The sequence below is a fragment of the Melanostigma gelatinosum genome (assembly GCF_949748355.1).
Source record: "Melanostigma gelatinosum genome assembly, chromosome: 7".
Classification (NCBI taxonomy): Eukaryota; Metazoa; Chordata; class Actinopteri; order Perciformes; family Zoarcidae; genus Melanostigma; species Melanostigma gelatinosum.
Genome location: NC_136640.1, coordinates 20,499,829 through 20,525,959, shown reverse-complemented (window position 1 = coordinate 20,525,959; position 26,131 = coordinate 20,499,829). Strand labels below are relative to the sequence as shown.

The following is a 26,131-nucleotide window of genomic DNA, read 5'->3' as shown; positions in this document are numbered from 1 at the left end:
TCTTCACTCTGAGTAACTTTATAATGGATTCCCCAAACCCGAAGCTCAGTTTACAGTGTTTCTGATATAGACTTCTACTCATTTGAATTCTACTGCAGAAATGTGGTCTGAGATGGAAAAGGTGATTGATTTGCTGGATCAGACAATCCTGAAAATAAGAAACCTATTCATTTTTTAAAAAATTGATTATTGCGCATACAGTGCCTTCTAAAATCGGAACGACACAATTTAATATGTGGGTGTTGACATCACAATCTTCTGAAAATATTATGCTATAAATATGAATATATATGTTTATTTTGAAGTAATTTCCCTTACATTTCCATTCTTATAACACCGATATAAATCGGACTCTCAGCCAGCGCAGATGTCCGGTATGACATATCAGTACAGTGACATACGGATGCCCGTGTGGCCACACTAATTATTGTCAGCGGCTGGGAGTGATATGGACTCGCAGAGAAATGCAACGTCCTGCCCTTCTACATCTTGAACAGTGGGAGTCATGAACCGCTGCAAGGTGACGCGTCCCTCGATTTCAACCTAGACACGCGGTGTTATTTATCACCATCTGAACCTCCCGTCAAACGGCACCAGCTCCTTTCTTATCAAACGACGAGATCGGGACCATCTTGCGCAGTGGTACGGCGAGCGGAGCAAGCGGTGGCGGCCACTCCGGGGAATGTCGACTGGCCGTCAGTCCTGACATCGGCCTCTTGTGATCTCACGCACCAGGTAGAGTACACAGCGTTTCAAAACACTGTCACTGCCGAAGCATGCTAGCTGTGCGCCTATTTCGGAGCTGTCCTCCTAACGCGTCTGCTCGTGTAACTTTCCCTTCCTTTTACGAAGTCTTCGGGTCGCTAGCAAGCCTGCAACAAAGTTCAAATCCCGTTAGCTAGCATTGGTTCGCTTGCAGATGTGTGCTACGGCGACGTCAGTTTGCGAGCAAGTAGCCTAGCGAAGACGTGAATTAGCATGCTAAGTTAGCCCGTGGACCTGGCTGGCGCAGCAAGTCTCCACTCATGAGCGGCGGGGTTCACACCAGGGGCATGTGTCCTTACATTTCTCCGAGCGAGAATGCGGTGCTTGCTCGACATTATGTTTTGACGGGCCGACCTGAACATGAAAATGCAACAATGTGTAAATTATTAATATGAGCTCGTCTGGAAAGCTAATCTGACAGACGCAGCCAAAGCAACATTTGAATGGTTTTGAGCTAAGCAGCTACACCGTGTGCAGTAAGGTGACAGACTGCGTAACCAAAACCTTACCTGTCACTTCAACACGGACTCAGCGTGGGCAGAACATATGCTGTTCATACTAACGCTGCTTAACACTATGTGCCTCTTTACTGACGTGGTCAACGTTAGCTTTAATGTAATGTTGGATAAATTACGTACATGCAATTGAAAATATATATGTTATTTTATTAGGCATTTCCTGCCCCGCGGTGTTTCAGTTCCACTCAGACAAGCACACTGTGCAGCTGGACGTCAAGCTAAGTTTATAACATTACCTGACCACTCACACGGTATGTTGGTTAAAGTTAACTGTCAAAATGTAAATGTGATAATAACCCTTTCCCATAATTAGAATTGTAGCTATTATAATTATATACGGTACCCTAAATGCTGTCAAACTGACTGTGAAGTGTTTCTCTCTCTCACACATTTCCCCTGTCTCTTTCTTCCTCTCTCTCTCTTTTGACAACCCATGACCCTGCTGGTTCAGCCTGTTGAATATGGTGTGATAATGCTGCACTTGAACCTGTTCACAAAGAGAGATACTACAGCTTTTCTCTTTAGCTACACGGCCTTTCCGCGCGTGTGTGTGTGTGTGTGGTGCACACAGGAGCTTCATGTTTGTGTATCTACAATATCCTGGTGAGCTATATATAGCACCTAACAGAGTTTGCAACTTGATCCGAATTGTCTTTCAAGGCTACAGTACTACAGTGTGTGTTGCTTTCCACTGGAAGTGAGATCTCTGAGCATCTTTCTTTTTAAAAGGACAGCCCACCTGTAGGCCTTAGTGCACGTTTTATTTTGTGCTTTTGTTTTTGTATGAGTGTTATCCTTAGGGGTCCCTGTAAATGAGGTTGTCGTGGATAATGATGGACACTTTAGGATGACTGGGCTTAATAGACCAAATTCTGTTTTTAGTCCATCCAGTGCTCAGCACTTCACAATCTGATATTTTAGCAACTGTGTGCACTTTGGTCAATTTTTCTTGGATAACAAACATGACAAACAGGTGCCAATGAAGAAGTCTTCCTGTAACAGCAAGAAGGCTAATGTGTCTATAATTATACAGCAGCGTGAAATGCAAGCCTGCGTGTATTGATTGACATATTCTGGGTGTGAATGGGAAGTCTATTTCCTGCCTCTTTTGTTTTGTCCAGAGTTGATGTGAAATGAACGCGCATGTGACAGCGACTGCATGTCCGTGCAGACTGCTCCCGTGCAAGCAGAGACCGATTTGGTCCGCTGCTGACAAAGTGTTTTTTATCTGGTTAGGTGATCTGAGAACTTTGGGGTGAGTTACAGGGAGCACTGCTAAGGTGAGCTATGAAAGAATAATGTGATATTGAGAATGTTTCCACACGACAGAAGACACTTAAGCTCTGGACAATGTAGGCCTAGTAAAAAAAAGAAAGGCAGCGGCCGGCCCTGGTCTACTGCCTGACGAGAAAGCATTTAGACCAAGCGTTTCTCATGACATTATGGTTCACATTAATGTCCCAGTGACTGTCGTGGTTCTGTGCCTTTCTCTGAGCTTATCTTTTGCATATATATATTTTTTTTACATGCTGTCTTTGTGGACAAGAGTACTCTGTCCACACTGCTGCTGGTCATCAACCTTTCAAACGACATTAATATATTTAGTCACACAAGGCGTTGTATTCAGGCTCTTTTAACGTGAGTTTGTTCGGCCGGGTGAGAACAAGGCCACTTGAACTCGGGTGTGTACCTAATAACCACGCTGTGACCTTGTGAGCATGCAGGTCTCGGCACCTTTACACGCAAACTGTGGTGCTTAACCCTCAGATACTGTACACCGTCTCATGGGTGCGACAGGACAGATGTTCACCTCTGTCTGTCAGCACTTACTTGTGCTTGGAAAGCTTTGTGTAACAAATTGAGCCTCGTGGATCTTCATGTGTTCAAAGCTGACGTGTACACAAGAAAGTGTACGATTTAGTAAAAAGCAGAACCAAGTGTGTCCTACGTTGTTACCAGGAGAGGAATCTTGATTTGTTTTGACTCTCGTCACACTGCTAAATTGCCCCAATAGCCAATACATTTGATACTTGTGGGTCCGTGAGACTTTTTGTTTGAAAGTCGTCTGAGTTCAGCTGGATGACTCAAACAGGAAAATGCATCAGCGTAACATTTTCCACATACAAAACCCAGTGTAGGTGCATTTACAGGCCTGTTGACCAACAGCCCACATTCCTCGTATCCCGTGAGGCCTGAGCTCTGATCAGATCTAACCAGTTCTCAAAGCCTTTTAACAATATTAAACTATGTCTGCTCTCTGTATCAGAACAATGTGGGAACTGAGAGCGTCACTGTTTTTTTACGTTTTGAGATAATAAACAAGTCTCGTTGAGGAAGTAGAGAATCTCATGAATCTCATGCTCGCTGTGACTGCACGTCACATTGCATTTCAAAGTGCCTCATACAGCAAGGAGGACGTTGGTTAACTGGCCCGGTCGGGCAAGTGGGTCACAAGTCCACTCGTCCAAAGTCAATTTTGACTTGCCCCTTTACAAAATGTCTTGTTTATTTATACATACAAAACAAAAATAGTGTTGTACAGGTATAAATCAGCAATACAATATAGAAAAGAAGGCCAACTCCTCCTTTAATTCTTTATTACCACTTGCCCGATTGACTCGTGAGATTTACTAGCCTGACGTGTCTTTTTACTTACCCCGGGGAAGGCGGCCTTATTGTTGCATCCTGTAGGTGTCAAAATACTTTGCTTCCCTAACGTCAATATATGAATCACTATACCATAATATCAGTTAGATTTATCTTAAAACCATTTGGAGGATTAGCATGATGCTTTAATGCATTTATTGCACATGCTCAGACTGATCAGCTCAAAGTTGCGTTGGAGTGGTCGAGCCGTCTCTGACTGGGATTCTACAGCAGATGCTGTTTCTGAGACAAAATCCTTTTTTTTATTTTTTTATTTTATTTTTTTAAGGCTGCTGGCTGGTTACTTTACAAAGTGTCTGTTAGAGTACATACTGTAAATGAGCCAGCAAAGGGCAAACATGTGCAAACACTGAGCAGGTAATTTACCCCCCCCCCCCCTTGTTTATATCCATTGCAGTAATTATCCAGGTGACTTTTCCTCTTTCTGTGGTTTTCGTTCATCTCTTAAGTTTTTCACAACTGGCGTCATTGCTTCAGCTCGGAACTGACCTTTCTTTTCTACAGTAATGACTCGTACTAGGGCCATGTCATTGTTAGATGCAGCTAACTGACTAATTGTAGTCCTTCTGTCCCCCAATTTGTTTAAGGCCAGGTTATGTTTCGGCTAACGTTTTGGTCACTGTTGAGGTTTGTCCAGCGTTGTTGTGGGAAGAAGATGCTTGTGTACAAACCCTACTGCTGCCCAGGGGAACAACGTGCAGTACTTGGTTTATTCACCAAATCTGGAAAAAAAAGTGTCACACATTGTATGATAAACCATGTGTTTTTAATGATGAAGATCTTTGGCCTCAGGGAAAAGACCCTGCATGAGATTGGACAGATTGGGCGTCTTCTCTTGAACAGACTGGTAGGTGTGTGTTCAGTTCAACACTGAGTGGCTTCTGTCCATCAGCCTACTGCTTCTGTGCCGTAACGCCTGCTTTCTATCTGTTCTCAAGCTGCAGTTTGCTCTTTTTTTTCCTTGCTCTAGTTGGCTTGTTTCCCAGAATGTGTTGGAAAGGATACAACCCTTGACCCTCTGTACAAAATGAGCCCAGTACTTCTTCCCTGTCCTCAGAGCTCAGGCAAAACCATAGACTAGGTGCCTGCAGTCTTCTTACCGCTTAATTTCCATCCTGTTGAGGTCTTTATCAACATTTGTGTGGACTGGCCAATAAATCGTGTGTGAATTGCCCACATTTCCACGCCTATCCCAGTTCAGCCAGTCCTGAACACACAGTTTACAAACGCATGCAATATCCACCCTGACAGTAGCACATGAATCAGTGTTTACTTACACCGAATCAGTTCATATTTTAGCTAAACATTTCTTGTCCCCAGCTGAACTCTTTTATGTTACGTTTCCTCTCGGTGTAAAAAGGGAAGGTAGATCTTAGGTCATCTCCTTTGTCATCACTGGCCTGCTTCATCAAAAGACTGCTCTGCTCTGAGATCTTCACAAATGTCTCACTTTTCTTTTTTCCTCTCCTCTGTGGCCTTTCCCCTGTTGCAGGCCCTTCTCTCTGCACATCGCCTCCTGGTTCGCCTATATTTACTCAGCCCCGTGACATGTTTTGTTGCCACAGCAACCTGCCACAACCACCCTAGTGTGCCGATTTTTATTTTTTCGTCACCTGTGCACTGTCCCACAATGCACTGCAGTTTAGAACCTATGACTAGGCTGAGAGTTGGGAGTGCAGAGAAGGCAGCGATACAGATCACAGACCTAACAGAGGTTGTGGATTAAAATGTCCCAAAAGTAAAAACCACCTTTTCTTTTAATCAAAGGTTTAACAAACTGAATCCTTCTCGTTCTTTGGTGTTTATTTAAATGGATGCTGACCTGCAGTAACCTCTTGTTCTGCATGTACTCTTATGCATTCCTACAACACCAGGCTGCAGAAAAACAGAGTGCATGTTGGGAGAAGAGAACAAGCGTGTGATTGAAGGCAAGCAGGGAGGGAAGAGAGAAAAAAAAGGTTATGTCAAGGACTATAAAAAGCAGGAAATAGATGTGGCTATAAGGCTGAATGTGGTCAATAATCCATGATCGGGGTTTCCCCGCCTTTAACACTGAGCAGACTCACTTCGGTGCTCTGACCAAAAATGCAGTCTGTTTTTTTTCCTCCTGCTAGACTTTTGAACACGCTCCAGTTGTGTCCTTTCCTCGCTCGCTGACGGCATACAAATATCATCTTCTCTCCACTTAAAAGTTCAGAGTTTTGAATTTACTGCCTCAATGCAAGAGACATTCACACTTACTGCACCAACACCAGATCATTTCACCAAGGTGGGCACAATCTGCCATCAGCTGCTATATTATCCGACCTGGATGGTTGGTGCTTTCCAATTCAGTGACATTTCAGTGGTCACTTTGTAAGAGACACGAGGGAATTTCTATTTTACCTTCTTGGTTTTCTCTGATTCCAACAGAAGCGTGCAAAATGTGAAACTGCATTGTTCAAAGAGAGTCTGCCGGTTGTGATTTATCGGGTGCAATGATCACTCACTGTGTACTGATGGCTGTCACTTGGAAGCCGTTTCACATCATTGGTGTCTGTTGGTTTTCCATGAGTGCAAGTTGGCAGGGGCTTGATGGCTGATTCACCATCTTTAACCCTAGCTGAGCTCCCCTGTCATCACCCTCGTTGATTTTTCCAAAGTCGCATGGTGTGCAAATCATTTCAACTCTTACGGCCCAATGGCAGCAGACAGAAGCATTTTTAACCATTTTTTTCTGTCTCATAAATGCAGTGCAGCAATTTTTATTCTGCCAGGTCACTATAGATTTCAGATCAGAGGAGTACCAGTTGTGATATTTGAAGTGTATAATCCGATCTTTTTTTTTTTTTTTTTCTATATTCAGACAATTCTCACTAAGTTTAGGCTTCACAGGTCTAATCTAAATGAAACTCAACCAACAATGGGCTGTTTGTAGCTTTGTTGCCTGTGTTGCTGCTGAGAAACAGAGTCTTATCCTCAGTTTTTTATTGCATTACATCCCACACTGTCGCAGTGCGTCCCAATTAAACCTGCCTCTTACAGCAGCGTCAATATGGTCTTTGTTACATAACATAAAAGGGTTTAAAGCTGTCTGTGTCACATCACCGTTCATAACATTTGTAAAAGTTGCTATTAAAGAAGGTCCACGGGTAGATTGACCAGCATAAAGGGAAATATAGGCTGCAGCATGTCTAACTCAGTGGTGATAAGGGTGACAACTTTGGGCTTGTTTGAAACCTGTGTGTGGGGACATGAAGGGAGTCATCACACCGGCCACATCGCCCACATGACATGTGTGTAACATGAAAGCAGGCGAGGAAAACCCCACCATCAGAGGTGTGTTGTACGCTTCATTTGAGCAGGTTGTGATCAACTAGAGCTGCATGTTCACATGTTTAAGTAGCAGTACTTGAACGAAGGAGGTCCAACACAACATTTACAGGATGACAAAAAATAGGTTGACATTTTTTCTAAAACCTGTAGTCTAAGTCCTGACTGAATTCTTTTAGAAAGCGTAACTCAGAATCAGGACTTCAGGTGGTGAAAGTTGCAGTGAAGACTAGAAAACACCAAGGGAATCAATACACCGTGTTAATGAGAGAGAGAGTAGTTTAGTTCTGTTTGTCTCTTATCAGTCATGTGGTCAACTGGCTCTATATGGAGAAATCACTGCAATATTCTCACTGTACTCCCAACATTGTTTTAGCATAATTTTTATGTTTAGGTGTTCCTCTCGTCAGTTAAACAAAAATAATTTACCTTTTTAATTTTATATTCAATGTTGTTAGTCGGCCATCATTTTCAGAACGATACAAACATTCAGGCTTCCATATGTGGCCCTAAGGTCTACTGCAGGTATACATGTTAAATAACGACTATGGAGGAAATTCAGCAAATGTATTTGGTGTCGCTGATCAAATGTCTTTGGGAATGACTGCCTTAGGTCACCTTAACATCTGATACAGACTGAAGGACACATTTGAACTTAATAACAGTCCTTCACAGATGATTTATTTTGTTAGCAGTCTTCCATGTTGTGTTAGCCGTGGCCTTGTCCTGAGTTAAAGAGCACATTTTGACTTATTTTCCTTCTCTTTGGCAGTCTGATGTCAGAAAGAAACATTTCAACTGTGCAGCTGCGTGCGCTCCTGCGTCAATACACATTATTCATTCATCAGTACTGTTAAACACTTTGGCCTCAGTGTTTACCGGTGTCAATCCACAGAGCAGCCCTGTGGCATCTGTGTTTTGGACTTGGCTTCGTATTTTGTTCTCACCGTTGGCCCCGACTTCTCAGGGCTCACTGGGTCTATTAATACCAGCTCGCTCTAAAAATACAGGGCAATGTGTGACCCACTGGGACTAAATAGGAGCTCAGACTCTTAATGTAGGCTCTCTCGCGCATGCGCTCACGCGCACACACACACACAGCAGTCATAACGTCTCACCTGTATTATGGTTGCTGTGTCGTTGTCCTGGGATTCCCACTGAAATCAAATCATCAATGAAGTTTCTTAAAATACAACATTTCTGGATGGTCCGCTGAAGGAACATGAACCGAACATCAGTGTTTTCCTTACTTTCTCCACAATTAATGTCACTCATTCATCAAACACTCTGAGACCAGTAATGCCAGTTTCCATTGATGTAGAAGTAAAGCACAGGGCTTTGTGTTTGTGTGAAGCGCTCGCCTGCTTTGTGTGTGCTCTGTGCTAATCATCATGCTCCCAAAATGAGTTGGCTTTAGCCGTAAAGACCATGTGCTGTGGTTTTTAAATCTCATTGAATTATTTCCTTAATTTGTTTGGAGCAGTGTTTGGACACATCTGGACAATGTCCCACTTTTAAATTGGATTTGTTTCCCAAACAGGTTGTGAAAATGTCAAATGAGGAAAAGGAAATGGAGAAATGTTATGCCCCAACACACTTGTTGATTGGATAACAGCTCATCTTTGCAGACATATATTCCCAGCTGAACTCTGCTTTTTACAGCTGTTTCGTTGAAGGCTTAATAAGTACCTCGCATGCTTTAAAGAACAGTGGACATCAGGGCATGCACATAACAACGCCAGCTCTCGTATTTTAGTTTTCAGTTTCTCTGCTGGCTCCTTGTGTCATGGGCACACATAAACAGGTGTCAGTTGGACTGGCTATCTCGTGGTAAAATTGTGCACATCATTTGGGCCGGAGGTCTGTGATGAACCTGCATTCCTTCAGCTTCGTCTGATGTTTCGGGGGATCGGACCCATTGACGGGCATTATGAATAACTCACATTATATAGAATTGGCCTATCTTTTTGCTGATGGCATCAGTTTCATTGAGTCAGTTTCATAACCAGTGAATATGTTTTTCCCCCAAACTGTGTTTGCTGCATATTTGGTCATGACTATTTGAAGGTTATCGATAAGTTTTACCGTTTATTAGTACTATTTGAAACCAAGTATTCAGTAGGTTATCATCATCAGTGTCCTTTATCTGCCATTTAAGACAGGTGTTTATACTAAGGAGAGACTAAATATTAGAAACACCTCCGTATGAGGCAATTAAGTTCACAAGCTCAACAAAGACCTGAATATTATAACTTTCATGAAGGTAGGATTTAATGAGACTGCTTTAGTTTTAGCTGAGTGTAGTTGTTAGAGCAAGTACTTGGAGATATATTCAAACGAGACCATTCCAGTGAGTCTGCATCGGTCCAGTTTACATTTTATTTAAATATTCGCTCAGACAGACTTGTTTGTTGACATTCTCAGATGACTGAGCAGGATTATTTTTAAATGTATCTGGATAATTTGGATTAACGGCGGTAGTTACCAAGGTTAGTATTTTTTAACTGCTACCACAAAAATATAATTTCCACCCCTTAAATTACTGTACTCATTTATGCCCTTAAATATTGATTTAAAAAAAAAAATTTGATTAAAAATCCATATCAATTTTAGCAATTGTATTAAAAGTATACCATCAAGCTTTTCAGCAGTAGTAGCTGAAGTTACAGGTCATTGTGGGAAGGATCTTGTTAGCAGCAAGGTATGTTTCAGTGGCGTAACACATTCATCTGACTTTGTTAATACTTTTTCACGTCATTCCTTTCATTCCATTTGTCTTCATCCACTTGACGCAGTGTTTGTACTGATGCTACACGGGGCGTTCTTTCAGCTTCAACTGTTTAGTGTTGGTTTGGCTGTGGAGGGCACACATGCCTCTGTACAATGCAGTGAAAGTTGTCTCGTTGTCTTCATGGGTTTATTGCACTTGTTTTACTTTAGTTCTGCAACTTTATCAACATGAACACAAAAGCTGGACTGAGAATGAACGTTCAAAGCTGCTGGAAAGAGAGAACACCTCCTTCAAGGGACATCACCATTCATTTCATAACCTTGTTTTTTTTATTGCAGATTAATTGCATAGCAGCCATGTTGATTTGATGAATGTCAATCAAATGTCCCCATAATTAAGGTGTCGGGAGTTAAATATCTTCTTGTGGTCAGAATGTAATGAATGCAGATTACACCAATCTAGTTTGGTGCTGGTTCTCCAGGTGTGTCCGATTAGAAGACTCGTTGTTTTACAAGAAGAAATGAGAGCTGAACATGTAAGTCAGATGTTGCTTGTGTCTGTACTGCTGTTCAATATACAGTAGAGAACCTATAAAAACTATTAAACCCCTTGGCATTATTTTCCAGTCCTGCAGCATTGAATCAAATGGATATAGTTTTGCTTTTTTTATGATCAAACGAATAAACACGTCAAAGCGTAAACAAATCGGGCCAGCGGCGTGAAGTGGTCCTACCTCCCGTACTCGGCCGTCATTTTGACGTTCCCACTCTGCCACGACACATTTATGTCATCACTGGTGCAGCTAGTTGTTTTGAGAAGTTGCCTAACAACTTGAATGGCGATTACCTGTGTGTAATCAAGATGTCACGATGAGTTTTTTTTGATTAAAAAGGTCTCATTTAATAACATGTTCCCTCAGATTACTTAATTTGTGTACTCAAGTTATTCATTTGGGCTCCCGTTTACAGGTGTAATCTAAAATAAACGCACATAACACATTGTGGTTTCATTGTATTCTCTTGTCTGCAATGCTCTGAAGCACTTCTCTCCAGATGTTGCAACACAAAGTGGGTCTTGAGACTCTTCCAAATAGAGGAATGTCTTGGCTTGAATAGGGAAACCTGCTTTGTTTGAGACCTGTGACTACATAATGGCTCAGTTAAACATTCATGCGCTCACCAAGAATTGCTAGTCAGGCCAGTACCTTGTCTAGCTACTCTCATAGAAGGTCATGGAAGAACCTTGATTACATATTATATTATTCATTAAGGGCTGAGCGGTTTAAATAGTTGCAATCCTTTTCATTCTCTGGTGTAGTACCACTTCACAGAACCTAAGAAAACACTTTAAACCCTCAAGTAAAAAGTCATCTAGTCTGAGAAAGGCTTCAGCTGTTCTAAAGTCACTGTAATGCTCCTGATTACTTAAATATAGGCTCCATTCCCACGGCAAGGAGTGGGGATAATGGTAGTACGGAGCCTTACTCCAGGTTTACAAAATGTTGGATGAGATGCAAGGTTCACTCGAGCCTTCTAAGACTCGTGTATTTGCTCAAAGTTATTTTACTCCATGTATCTTCCGACCCCTGTTGATCATATCAACCACAGCAGAAATGACTGGGTAACTCTACTGAGACCGGTCTTCACTTTAGATAGGCCTATCTTTTCTCAACTGTCCACTCATTGGTCAGCGACTCACCATATGATTAGTCTGCCTCCACTTTGTGTTGCACAAAAGCGGGTGAGTCACACTTTGTCAACAGGAGCGACGTCCGACTGTCCCCGTTTTGAGTTAATGAGTGATGAACTCCTCCAGCCGACGAACAAGGCACCTTTTCTGTGCTGACATGAGCAGGTTTTGGTGAATGACAAATTGCAGCGCTGTGTTTACTGTTACCCGTCAAGGTGAGCGAGTGGTACATATGGCTCTGTAAGAGCGGGACAGCTGACCCGAGCGACTAAACCGTGTCGTGTGCGGCGGTGGGATTGTGTCATCGGCCAAAAATGGAAGCCAGTGGAAATGTTTACGCGAGATTGCATTATGTCAGTTGCATATCTCAGCTGGATGTTTTCGAACAGGCTGGGAGGACTGTTTTGACCAACTATTGTTCACCAACAACAGGTGTGGACGGGTCTTGTTGAGACCTGCAGATAACGAAGAAGTGTTTTAATGCTCCTTGCACAAGCGGCGTTTGTTGGATATATACGGCAAGAATACATTGTGTACAACTAGTTCGTAGACTGAACACAGATTCTTCCACTCACTGAGAAGCACAGTCCAGTGGCAAAGGTTAAAATCAGAAGCTTGGGGTCATGGACACCGGCAGGTGGTGGTGTCAAGAGGGCGAAAGCTTGCAGCTATGGACTTGAACGAAGCGCCATGTGCTCGGAAGTGTGCTCCGTTCTTAATGTTGTGCTTGAATCCTACTCAGTTTAAGGCTGTTTTTAGTCCCTGAGATTACCGGGAAAGCTAGAATTGGATATCTGAGGCGTTGTCATCTGGGCTCTCAGGTCACACTAAAGTAGATAAAAAACAAACACGGGTAACGCTGATGAACCCATGTGGTGTGGTGGTGTGTCTAAATAGGCCTAAACTAAAATCTGTAATAAGCAGGTGATGAGTTTTTTTTTTGTTGCCTGTTTTTTCTTACACTCAGTGTGAAACCGAGAGATTCTCTCTGAGTGAGGGAGGGACAGACAGGTATTGCTTCAGACAGTGTTGTGGAATGTGTGGTGGAGTTTTTGTGGTTTGCAAAGTGTTTGGAAGGGGGAGGGACCTAAACCACTGCTGAGCTGCTTCTGTGCTGCAGGTCCCTCCCCCAGCTCAAACTCAGTCTTTGCTCTCTTTCCCTTGAAGGAACGGTTACCTCACAGTGTCTCTCTGGCCTTGTGCTCTTATCAATCTTTTAGCTTCTTCTGTCTCTTTCCTGTCTGCGCTGACTGTAAAGGTTGCTATTTGACTCCACTGATGATATTACCCTCTTGTTGTTCCCCAGGTCCATGTGTGGTCAGTGAAGCGTCCTGGAGAGCAACATGGCAATGTATCAGTTGAGATGAGTTTGAGGTGAGTGAACAGGCTGAAGAGTTAACTCTAAAGACCTAACCCGGAACCAGAGTGTGTTGTCAGTACAGGCACAATGTAAGGTTTGTGTAGAGTGCTGCAGGGAAGACCTATTTTTGTACCCCAACCCCAGAAGTTAGCATCACTTTGGTTCCCTTGACAAAAATCCAATGGGATTCCATTCCATTGGCTTTTTGGATTATTTCAGAAAATATGCTCCGCAGTAAACACAAGTTTATGATACTTACACGTTTTGGTCAGCAAGATAATCTTCACAAATGAAGACCACTTTCAGGATATTTGTAGTGTGAAAGCAATCGCCAGAAGTAAAAAAAGGTGCGAGGCGATAAACAAACTACACCACAGTCACATGAGTGCGAGTATACACAACAAGGCTGTGAAGGCTGTGGTATTTACTGACTTATTTTATATCGTAGAACAAAACGTTCAAGCCCATGATAACCACAGACCTTATTCAGGCATCTAAACAAAAACCCTGACATTCAGACGAGGGAACTGGAATTGCAAACTCATGCTTCCTGCAGCACTTTATTACTCCCAGATTAGGCCTTGTAGAGAAATGATGTGAATTTGTCTTTGAACTGTACGGCCCGATACAGACTTTTATTCTGAAATACTGATGCTCATGATTTTTCTTTTCTCCATCAGTGTCGCCTGTTGGCAATGTGAGCTCCACTGACAAACAGCTTTTCTTCACACCAGACCTCCACCTCAATCACCAGCCAATCAAATGCACCCAGACAATAAACTGGCCAATCATGGCAAGCAGGTCACCGGCGACAGCCGATCCCAAATACCCGGTGTAAACCAACAGGCTCAGCAGCAGCAAGGAGCTGCTGGCCACCTGGGTCCAAAGGGCGTCGGTGCCGGGAGCCATGGAGTCAAAACGAACCAGATTTCCCCCGGCAACTCCGGGCTGAAGGCTGTCAGCCAATCGGTGAGCAGCGTCGGAGGGATGCAGAAAACCAAATCCAAGCGGGAGAGGAGCGTCTCCATCGACTCTGGTGAATCAAGAAATGCCGTTCCTCCAGAGACGGATGCCAAAGGAGGTAAGGCATTCAAGCACATACCAAACTGTCAGGGTCAGGGACGTATGGACAGTGTGTCTCTGTTCTAAGTATGCGGAAGTTCACTTTCTTCACCATCCTATCAGCCAAATCTTTACCCGAAATACCAGATTACGTGCATTCACCTCCTCCACAGCAGGAAGTGAATGTAAGGACTGAGAGGACAGAATAACTTGTTTTCTCTCGAGCTGAAATGCCCTGACCTTTCACTGAAGCATCAGAATTTCCCCCTGGCTTTTGATAGTTTGCCAGTCAGCTGCACTGACGTGTCTCAGATGAAAAGGCATCTGGGCTTTCTGTAGTGCTCGGAGGAAGAGATGGGTCGTGAGGTAGCAAACACTGAATAAGCATAAAGAGGTTGTTGTTGAATCAGAGACGGTGATTGGGTGGGAAGAGTGAATGTTCTTTTTGTTGTGAGTGTCTTGATATATATTTGTGTTTGTGTGGTTCGGTACAGAGTGTTTGATTTGCATTTGTTGGTTGTTATTAATGTGCTTGTGCGTTCACGTGACTGCGGATGACAATGTGATTTTGTGAAACTCATCTGGGCTTCCTGTACATGACTTAAAGCTCTTTAAACACACGCACACTCAGAAGGAGAGTCGTGGTTCCAAAATATAGACCGACGGAGTGAGAGAATGAGAGATAGGGAAATCTCTTCTGGCTTCATTTGGCCTCCACACACACTCTGTCTCTGTCTCTTTCTTTGTGATCTAGTTTCTGCTTATAAAAGTACATTCAATTGAAACCCAAGCCTCCGACAATTTTACTTCAAATCACTCCGCCGCCAAACCTGAAAACACTCGGCGACAAAAGGTGTGAACACGGTTTGGTTTCTTTTTACGTTGCTGTTTAAGATAAACCACTAAATGCTGGCAACAAAAACATTCACAGAAGAAAAAGTCTGCTCTGTCATACTGCCCGTCTGTGCAAGGTGGCCGCCCTCCCTCTGCTGTCCTTTTCTCTGTATTGTCACTGCACACATCCTGCCTTCTTTACTTGGTGTACATTCACGCATCTTTTAAGTCTGTGGTTACCCAAGTTTATCTGATTTGTATATAGAGCTTATCTAAATGTGTTGCTAGTGTGCTTTTCTTTCCTGTCACCATTTAGAGTTCAAACCCACCATTATATTTGCTGTCAGGAGTTGTTCTGCCTCTTCTATTGCACGTTGCCTTGCGGAAATGCTAAAGCTGCTACATACATGCTTCTTGCAGCTGTTTGTGCTCACTGGTGTGCAGCAGCTTGTGCATCCACAAAATCATAACTCCACCATGTGGGAAGCTTCAGCTCATGCTTCTCACAACATTGCATTTGCAGATGTGATTAGCATGCATGGCATATTGTTTCACAAGGAAATAAAATCAGTACAGCGATGAGAAGAACTGCAAATAATTGCAGTTTTAAATTTTTTACCTGTAAGTATTTCATTTTTTGTTAATTTAAGAAAATATATTTATGAGTCCGCTCAGGCTATTTCGGTATTTACAAATGTTTCACAGGACAAAAAGAGCTTCAGTTTAAAGTGGTTCTGACATTTGATATCCTGTTCAGATTCAAAGCTGTAGACTGATCCTACAACTTCCAGCAAGTAAGGCCAAATGTATTAGAGCAGACAGGAGTACATCCGCATCTGGCTGTGGAAAATGCTGTGGTGTGTTTAGGCCATTAGTGGTGAATGATACGAAAAAAATAACATTGATAGTATTCTTTTAGTATGTATGGATGTCCAACACTTGATGTGTGTATTATCCTCCAGAGGGTGGTATGCGCAGTAAGCGGCGCTGTGTTCTGGAGAAGAAACAGCCGTACAGTGGAGATGAATGGTGCTCTGGACCTGACACAGAGGACGATGAAGACAAGCCACACACTGCGACCCACCGTGAGTCTGTCTATCTCCACAGAGGGGGAAACCCTTTGCCCAGTTCTAGTCCTCACCAACAATAGTGTCATTGTGACTGTAACTCCCAAGGCTGTATGCATTACATGTAGAAATCCCCTACCCCCTCTCAATTTTATTTTCACTGAAAACAACAGGCTAAAGCCGTTAATTATCCATAGCTGTTTTCAGGTCCGGCACACACTGAAAGGAAGAGGCTTGGAGTGCCGTACTGCTCCTCTCCACTGATATGACTTTACATGTGTTTTAGCTCCATCTGGTGTTTAGATGTTGTAGCCAACATAATGTACTGGTATTGCAATTATAAACCAGGTTACAAATGTAGCCAAATTAAACCAGTGTGCTGCGGCTTTTTCACAGAAGAGCGTGGGCTGGCAGTTCCTGTTCAAGGGCTCTCTGATCGCCTGTCTGCAGGGCCCGTGTCTGAACCCGCGGCTCCTGTAATGGGATGTGGAGTGGGACCAGGGCTAAAGACAGAGCAGCCTCCTCAGCCTTCACAGCAAGTGGTGTATGTTTTCACAACCGGCCTAGCTAACAGGTGAGAACTATTTGTAGGCCTGTCATGCAGGTGGTTATTCACATCAGAAGTAGAGATGTTTGGGTTGTCGTTATCTCATCAACCAACCCATTTGTTTTGTTGTTTTGCATTATGACTCAACACTGAATTGTGTAACTGTTGTGAATATTACATTTGTGTGATTGCTCTATTTGTTTGACAGCGCTGCAGAGGCAGTAATGAAAGGACAGACCGATTCCATCCTTCTGTTTCACCAGCAAAATGTTTCACGCCCCAAGTTGGAGCAGGTCAGACATCCACAACTCTGCGTAAAATTAAACAAGATGTCACGTTTGTGTTAAACCACGTGGGGATACAAGTGTTTATCCGCAGTAAAGACCACATACGCAAAGTATGCGAGGGGGTTCATTTGTTTAACTATTTTGGTCTCCGATAAGTCTCTGTTCCTGTTTTCATCAGCAGTTGTGACTGCTGTAAATGCTTGTACTGAGAGTGCACTATATGGCAGAATAACAAATTGGCAATATAATAACTGAAATTATTACTACTAGAAATAATAACAATTTACATTGTGTAATTGTTTTTGTTTCTTCTGTCTGCCACAGGGCCACTCATCAGGCAAGTTTCCTAACCTATCTGAAAAGATGAACTCCAGCAGCTCTCCACCCACAGGCACCCCTAAATCACAATGTGGAACTCCACGACCAACCTCTGCAGGTGCTGGAGGTCCATTGCATCCTGCAGGGACACCGTCATCAGCAGGACACTCCGATAATGAATCCTCTCAGACCAGACCTGGCGGAGCCTCCAGCAATAACAGCATCGGCGCCCATAGGTCAGAGGGAGGGAGCACGGCCACACCTGCATGCCCAGGAGCTGGAGATGGCGAGGGTGCAGGGGGTATGTCTCTTCCTGTTGCTACCGTTTCTCCCTCGGGAAGTCCCTCCATGCTTTCTGCACACCTACAGGGTGACCCGTGCCAGAGGAGTGGCCCGGGGAACATGGATGGTCTTTCCAAAGAGCAGCTGGAACACAGGGAGCGCTCTTTGCAGACACTGAGGGACATAGAGAGGCTGCTTCTGCGTAGTGGAGCAGGTGGAGGCCCTGGAGACTCAGGAGCCACGAACAACAATGCTAGTAATAACTCCTCCAACCTAAATAATAACAACAATACTGATAGGAGCGGTATTCTCGAGGGCCGTGACAATGGTACAAATAGCTCTGGAAACTGCGGTAGTGGTAATATGCTGTCGACAGCCTTGACTTCGATGGGAGAGATGAAGAAATATGAAGAACCCCTCCAGTCCATAATTTCTCAAACACAGTCCCTTACTGGATCTGTACTTGACAGCCCTCACATGGACTCTCACCATAACCTACCACAACATCCTCATCACCAGCTGTCTTCACCTGGGCTCGACATGGGTCACTTACTTGGACCAGATGGGCTGACCCCAGAGCAAGTGGCGTGGAGGAAGCTTCAGGAAGAATACTACCAAGATAAGAGACGACAACAGGAAATACAACCCCCCTCACATCCACAGCACTTAAGAATGATGACAGAGATTGGCATGCAAGGAGGTCCTGTGATGATGAGAGGACCCCCTCCTCCCTACCACAGCAAGCCTGGAGAACAGCAGTGGGGTCCTGGCAATATGATGGGAGGAGGAATGGGTGGAAATGCACGAATGATAGACATGCACCAAGAGGGACCCCGCGGCCCAAGGTTCCTGGGACAGATGCAGAGAGGGCCACCTGGAGGAGGCGGTTTTCCTGGTGGTAAAGGGGGAGTTTTATCAGTGGAGGGTCTAGGACCCCAAAGGCCCACCAGGCCAGGGATGATTTGGCTTGATGATATGCCCAACAATATATCCGGTGGGGGTCCATTTCATGGCTGCTACCCTGGTGGACCTCCTCAGCACTTGCAAGGTGACCCAGAACATCTGTTAACACATGAGGAAATGTTTCGCCTCATGGAGAAATGGCAGATGCAGGGGCTTCCCAGGTTTGAACTTGACAGATTAGCTAAACAGCAGCAACAGGGCAACCTGGGCTCAAGAATGATGGATAATCCCGGGGGCCCAGACTTTCACAATTTGGGAATGGGCCGGGGTCCACCCTCCACTCGAGGTGATCCCATGGACTTTCCTGGTTCACGGGAGATTATGGGCTCTCCTGGAGGGGGTCCTCAGATGAGAGACCTTGTGGATTCTCCTCTGGGGAGCAGTCTCACAATGAACATGAACCCACAGATGAATGTTCAACAACAACAACTGCAGATGATGCTATCTCAGAAGCTCAGAGGAGGTCCTGCTGGAGGGGGAACTTTAGGTGAGATGTTTAGCCCTGGAGATATTTCACGAATCAGGGCTTCACATAATGGAAGAGGAGTAAATAAGGGAATGATTCCAGGACCCGATGGCCCCTTTCAGTTTCCCAATCACGGCCCCTTCTCTGGAGGACAGGTGGAAGGGCCTTTTCTTCAGCAATCTGGCCCTGAGATGTTTGGGCCTGACCAGCAAGGTCATCATCAAATGGGAGGTACATCGCGGCTTAGTCATATGCCGATGAGTGGAGTCCTCAGGGGAGTAGACCTCGGACCTAGGCACCCCTCTGACCTATCAATCAATATTAACCCCAGGAGCTCTCCTTCAGTGCCTCGTCCTCATCAGCTCAAATCTCCATCCCTCAACCGAGAGCCATCTCCACTTCTACCTTCCCCCTCTGCTCCAGGACTGAAGTCCCCCCCACAGATATCCTCTACAGGGCATCACCCCACTCTTCCCCCTGCATCTGGTGCTGGGACTCCTTCCTCTTCTTCCATGAAGTCTCCCCAGATAATGGGGTCTTCCAACCTTGGGTTGCACTCTCCGTCTGCCTCTCCTGGACAACTCAAGTCCCCTGCCATGGCTGTTGGTTCTCCAGGTTGGGCGTCTCCTAAAACAGCTCTTCCGAGTCCAGGTGGTGCAACCAGTGGGAAGGTAGTGGGCAATGAAGGAAGTAGTTCCACCGAGACAGGTACGCTTAAAATTCAAGTTGACGCTGGATCATCATTATTGCTTTTCCTTGTATTGCTGTAATATTAATCAATTATTTTAATGTTCTTTGCAGGCCAATCACTTCCCCCCAGGAGTTCCAACTCTACACCCGTTAGCCAGCCAGGCTCTATGAATCCTGGTATGCCATTCACTTCCTCTCCCGACAACCATCCAACCCCGAATCCTTTATCTCTCATTATGTCTCAGATGTCCAAGTATGCCATGCCCAGTTCCACTCCGCTCTACCATGATGCAATCAAAACAATTGCCACTTCCGATGATGAGATGCTGCCAGATCGACCTCTTCTATCCGGTGTCAGCATTGGAGGTATGAAACAAGGACACATTGTGACATAGACAGAGAACACCTTGTACAGTTTGGCAGTGTGTAGCATAATAAAGTGTGTTCATTCTTAGTTCTATGATGTTTTTGCCATATTATAGTAGAGCTGCTTGAAAATATGAATAGGCCTCCAATTAATATTTCATAAGTATAATGGGTTGACAAAAAGGGAAATCTTTTTTTCAAATGTTAATAGTGTGATTTTTCACATGCTTGCCTTGCTTTATCACCAGGAAACATGGGGAACCCCCAAACCTCCCAGATACTGGTCTCCCAGGGCTCCATTGGTCCCCACAGTAATCCACAAAGCCCCATGGGCATTGTAAGCCAAGGTCAGCAACACCTGCCACATGACTCATCAGGACCTGTGCTTTCTTCCCCAAACCAAATGGGCATGCCTGCCATGAATTCTGCCATGATGGGGGGAGGTGCACCTGATGGGATGGGGCCCTGCAATGTTTCACCTATATCTCAGAACCAGATGGCAGGCTTTTCTCGCATCCAGCCACCACCTCATGGGCCCATGCACTCACCTATTGGAGGAATGTCACATCATTTCTCCCAGTCTAATGAGGATATTCTACCACCACAGCAGTTACACCTTAGTCTGCTTAGAAAAGGTCATCCTCACCACCGCCCCTCTCATCCCTCAGACTCATTTGCCTCTTTGCACATGGGGGATGGCCCGGATCTAAGTGAAGTCATACGAACCAATCACTCGGGTATCCCTGAGTTTGATCTCTCCCGCATCATTCCTTCTGATAAGCCCAGTAGCACTCTCCAGTATTTCCCCAAGAGTGAGCCACATCAGAATCTGCACCAGGGGCCACTATCCCAGCAACCTACTTCACAGCAGCTCCTCAAACAACTGTCTTCTTCTGGTCCTCCACACAGCAGCGGCCCCTCATCCAACCCCCACTTAGCAAACTTACAGAATATGATGGCTGAACAGCAGCTGGCGCCTCAACCCTCACATGTTGGAATACGCCAAAACATGGGCATTCCTCAAGGGGGCTCTAGGGGCATGGGTTCTGGTGGGGGCATGGGCCCCATGTGCCCCCCTGGACATATGATGGGAAGGACGGGCATGGCGCCCCAGCAGCAGCTACAGCAACAGCAAGCCATGATGGCGAACAGCCTTCTCCACCATCCTTCCAATCCATATCCTGGCATGATGTCCTCCCAGCAGCACTCACACAATCTGATGGCACAGCAAAACATTATGATGATGCAGGCTAAGCAGCGAAGCATGTCAATTCCAGGGGATCCCTTTGGCCCCCAGGGTCCTCTCATGTCCCCTCAGGGTCCGATGATGGCCCCGTCCCACCCACAGGCTGGTATGATGGGCCCCCAGTCTCTCAGACAACGAGGAATGTCTCTGGACAGTACCATTGGCTATGGACCCGGAGGTATGGCCCATATGCCATTCTGATCCAGCTAACATAAACTTTTAAAAACAAAAAACAAACAAAAAAAAGTGTCCTCTAGGTTACCTTACCTTTTTTCATTAATGTTATTCTCGCAGTTATTTGAAAAGAGGAACTGTAAAAACAATAAATCAGTGATGTGTCAAGTTATGGATTACAACTGATTAAAAATGGAATATTTAAAAGCACTGTAAACCAATTCAGTAACATATTTGAAGCCATTTTCTAAAATACTGTAAAATATGTATATTACGAAGATCTGTGTAGTTGTGGGAACAGAGTGGCAGTCAGGAGAGGAGTGCCTCAAATTTCTTTTTGTTTTAATATTGATTTTTTTTTTTTCTCCAACTACCAAACTGTTGTGCAAAGGAATTATATATATATATGTCAATATATATAATATATACCTGCTGTATATAAGATGCAATTTGTGATTGTTTGCAGTTGTTCTGTATAACAGTGTTTTAATAGAAGTCTAAAAATAGAATAATACTGATCTCTCTGGTGGTTTTAGCTTTGGTTATTGTGTCAATTACTGTTTGCGAACACTGACAAAGGGACACGGTTGCTGTATAATATTTGAAATCTTTATTGAATTCAATAAGCAGTAGCTGAAGTACAAGCAAAAACAGATTCTGGACAAACAATAACATTTTGTTGACTGGGTAAATAAAACATCTTTTAAATGCAATCACAGTTGCAGTGGGTACTATATTGTCAGAACATTTGATAAAAACATTTTTCATCATTACTGTACAAATGAATTACTGTAGAACGGAAGCGTTTTAGTTCCAGCTGACATTGTACAAGAGTTTATTAGATGAGTACGGTGCTGGTGGTCGTTGCTCCATCAGAACTGGATGGTCGACTGTGACCCTGAGCTCGGAGGAAAGGTAGGAAATTGCTGCAGCCCAATTTACAAAGTAACTGTATTAGCTCATTGCGAAAGCGCACCCCAACAAAGGCATACAAGAAAGGGTTCAGGCAACAGTGCGAGAGACCGAGGCTTTTCATCACATCAAGGGCTGGTCGCAGTAGGACGTAAAGGTCGCAGGTTTCATACGAGATGAGCTCCAGGTCCACCGTAGTTGTTATCAGTAGGGTGATATTATATGGCAGCCAACAGAAGAAAAAGACAACAGTGACGAGTAAAGCCAGTCTAATTGCTCCTTCCTTTGCTTTGCTTTTCTGAGTCTTGCACACTGTAACTACCACTGCTGTGTAACAATAGCTCATGACAGCCAGAGGTAGGAAAAAGCACATATGATCTAAGACTCTATTAGTCAAAACCCAGTTGTTTGCATGCATACCATGATCATTATAGGAACAGGAGAGCCTAGATTTTGGTCTGGCTCCTTCTCTCACAGAAAGAAACACAGCATTGGGTATTGATAACCCCAAACAGGCCAGCCATAATGTAATGCATGTTAGGTGCACCGTTCTCGGACGTCGACTTTGCATACTAGGAATGGCATGAACAATGGCCAAGTACCGATCGAACCCAATGCAAGCTAAAAGGAAACTACCACAGTGGAGGTTAAGATTTTGCACCAGGCCTGTCAGCTTGCAGAGAAACTCCCCAAACAGCCAACCGGCGACATTGTCGACTATGTCCAAAGGAAATGTGAAAAGGAGCATGAGGTCCGCCAAGGCGAGGTGCAGCAGGTAGATCTCAGTGATGCGAAGGAGGCGCCAACGTCTCAGGAGGACTGTTACCATCAGGCCGTTCCCTGCCACGCCCAGCAGGAAGATCAAGCTGTACAGCACAGGTTGGAGAACGGCACGAAAGAGCCAGAGGACAGTCGCCTCATCATCACAGAGTGTGTCGGTTCCATAATCGTATGTATATGTGGAGTTCTCATCTGCATATGTGGAATTATCCACATCTGCCAGCTGTAAAAAATATAAAGAGGAAAATGGTCATTTTAATAACCTCATCACAGTTTGAGAATCACTTTGTGTGTGTGCGTGTGGAATAATACACAATTGTCTCCTCGAACGATTTGGGCTGAATTCTAATAGCTGTTTTTCAATAATGAAATGAAAAATGAATCATTGCTTTAGCTTAGCTTTAAAAGCAATGTTTTGATTGTCTTTGTTCCGGTTTTCTCAGTCAAATTATTTGGCAGGAAACACAGAATAGGCCAGATTTTTTTCACTTCCCCTTAACGGTAACACAGATGTTTTGGGCAAATATGCCAAAACATCCGACTTTGGCTGTGTACTAATAAATGAACACTTTATTTTTACTGCCCAATCAACAACCAAATTAATATATCTGCTGGAGAAATCACAGCTATTAAAAGCCTAAAATGACCATTTCTCTGTTAAATAATTAAGTTAAGTGACCAAGAAAAACACCAAAAACATATGTGTATCTTTATTAAAATATAGATAAAAAGTGATGTTGTACAAACATACAACACAACACTGAATACATCCTCTGGTGATATGAGGAGCAAAATGTACTTTGTGCCAAAATTTACTCCCGTGTTGAAAAATTGTCCTTTTGCATAAGACTGTTAAATATATTTTTTAATGATATTTAGATATTTCTGTCATACTTTTGTTATAACAGTTCCCTTTATAAACAAAAATGTTTGATGAAACTAAACTTTAAATCTATATATTCTTATTAGAATATGCTTATAATCATTGCTGCCATTGCTGTCAATGTTATTGTTGATCCTAAAGTTCATAATGACTACTACATGTTAACCTCTTCTTCACAATGTTTTAACATTTATAATGTAATTTCCTCTACAAAAATCAAGTTTCTCCATTTGATTCATAAAGATCACCAGAAAGATAATATGTGATGCCATTTCAACACAGATAGCAGCATTTGTGTAAAATATTATCTTTACTTTGCTTTGGTGGCAAATCAATTGCAAGTTAATTGAAGCCTAGAAATATATCACCCGACAGTATTCTCCTTTATTGATAAACATATGTATTACAGTGACTTTCCTCATTGCTTATTTCCCTGGTGAGTAAACAGGAAAGAAGCAGTATACACCCAACGTAGCAAACCTGCATATGTTTAGGGGCATTTCTACGGTTCATTAATTTTATCTACTGCAGTATATATATTATGTTGCTCAACTTTGTGACAATTTAAAAAGCTACATGTTGCTTATAACCTTAAAATCTCGCATTAAAATGCCAGATCCACCAGCGGAGGCGTAGAACATTTTAAAGAGTCACGCTATCCTATCTGAAACAGATAACATCTATTGGAAGGTGTCCACGAGCAGTTAAAGGACATTTGACATCACACTAAATCAGTAAGACTTACCCTGTTGCACCTACTGTTTTAAGTTCATAAAAAAAAAAACGGAACATACACAAATGCTACATTTGCACAACTAAAATTAGATTTAGATCAGATTATTACCGCCTATTTATCGTATAAAATAGACCTTTAAAAGCATCTACAGCAATTTACCATTCAATTATTAATTATGTCTTACCTCATAGATCAAGGTGTTTGTTACAGCCATGGGTAAATCTTGGTCTTACAATGCCATATAGTGAAATGTGCTTGTACTTCCTGTTAGTGCTGGTTCTTATTTGCCTTTCCAATTTCTTCATTGGGGGTGCGTTTGGTGGAAACAGCCTGTCAAATCAGACCGAAGCTTTAAATACGGCTTTAAGCATGACAGAGCAGTAGCCTAATGCAAATCCGAGTAAAAACACCCTACAGTGTATAGCTTTTGACAAGCAAGAGGCAATCATACTGAACTGGTCTGAGTTATTTGGGTATTTTTTTGCAAAAAAGACCAAATATTTTATGAATACAACATCCAGAAATCCTCAATAATAATAAGTTGCATGTTGGTGTGACTGAGATCACCACAGACATCATCCAGCTTTGTGACTGGTATCAGTTCTGTTTTTATTGATTGCATCATTTATGAAAAAAAAGGTAAACACAGCCCTTATTTATTAATGTACCATGATCTTACAGATACTTGGAGCGGGGAGGATCAGAAAGTCGAGTTTGCTGCTGTAGCCATTGGGAGGATACATTCAGGAGGGCGAAGACACAACGAACCCTTGAGCAAGGCCCTCAACCCCCAACTTCTCCAGTGGAGTGGACCTGCTCCATAGCCAGCAGATCAGACAATGGTTGCCCATGGCACGTAACGTTAAATGTCACGTACTGATTCCAGTTTTTCTTATACAGCAATAACAATGTAAAGCTGCTATTCCACTTTTTTTTGCGAGCAGCACCAGTATAAAACTAGAAAAACCATCCAGCCCTAATTATCCACCATTTCTTAATGCAGGTAGCTACTCAGCTGTTAATATATATATATGTTTTACTATTGTAATTATTATGTAGGCTGTATAAACCTACAGTATGATATGGAGCAGTAGAGTGCAGTTTACGTAACTTTAATGGAATTAAAAATATTTTAAACGTCATCATAAAACACAATAAACACACAAAACCCTGTTATCGTTCCAGCTAGGTGAATGAAGAAACCCTTATTGCAGAGGAATATCTTACGAACGAACACTTTTCTTTTTGTACGCACCGTCAATTATCTTACTTTTTAAATGCGAAGTCAAGTCACTGCTCTCTGACGAGATTTGTATCTGCTTCCGGTTACGCCAGAGAGACTTCAAAGTAAAGAACCCGAAACGTAAAAAGGCATTTACAAAATAAAATATGTCAGGAAGTGATTATCTTGGGTAACTTGCAGGAAATATTCGCCTTACTAACAGGACCTGTTAAAAGTAATTTACATACGCTGCC

At 43.4% G+C, this 26,131-nt stretch overlaps 2 protein-coding genes across 3 annotated transcripts; one reads left to right on the top strand and one right to left on the bottom strand.

Moving 5' to 3' along the window:
* The first annotated feature begins 534 nt into the window (after positions 1-534).
* On the top strand, positions 535-21,866 carry bcl9l (bcl9 like). 2 transcript variants are annotated; one of them, XM_079272079.1, is made up of 9 exons: positions 535-735; positions 12,989-13,056; positions 13,723-14,123; positions 15,901-16,023; positions 16,405-16,579; positions 16,761-16,845; positions 17,164-19,576; positions 19,670-19,924; positions 20,173-21,866. In XM_079272079.1, the coding sequence occupies exons 3-9, from the start codon at positions 13,805-13,807 to the stop codon at positions 21,369-21,371; spliced, it is 4,569 nt and encodes a 1,522-aa protein (XP_079128205.1). In that variant the 5' UTR covers positions 535-735; positions 12,989-13,056; positions 13,723-13,804; the 3' UTR covers positions 21,372-21,866. The 2 variants fall into 2 exon arrangements, with proteins under 2 accessions (XP_079128205.1, XP_079128204.1); XM_079272078.1 differs by having other exon boundaries at positions 16,402-16,579.
* Positions 21,867-22,000: 134 nt separating this feature from the next.
* cxcr5 (chemokine (C-X-C motif) receptor 5) lies at positions 22,001-25,398 on the bottom strand (the record flags this gene model as incomplete). The annotated part of the gene is made up of 2 exons (XM_079272300.1): positions 22,001-23,259; positions 25,324-25,398. 2 exons carry the CDS (start codon positions 25,396-25,398, stop codon positions 22,183-22,185), a joined length of 1,152 nt encoding a protein of 383 aa, XP_079128426.1. The 3' UTR covers positions 22,001-22,182.
* Positions 25,399-26,131: the final 733 nt, after the last annotated feature.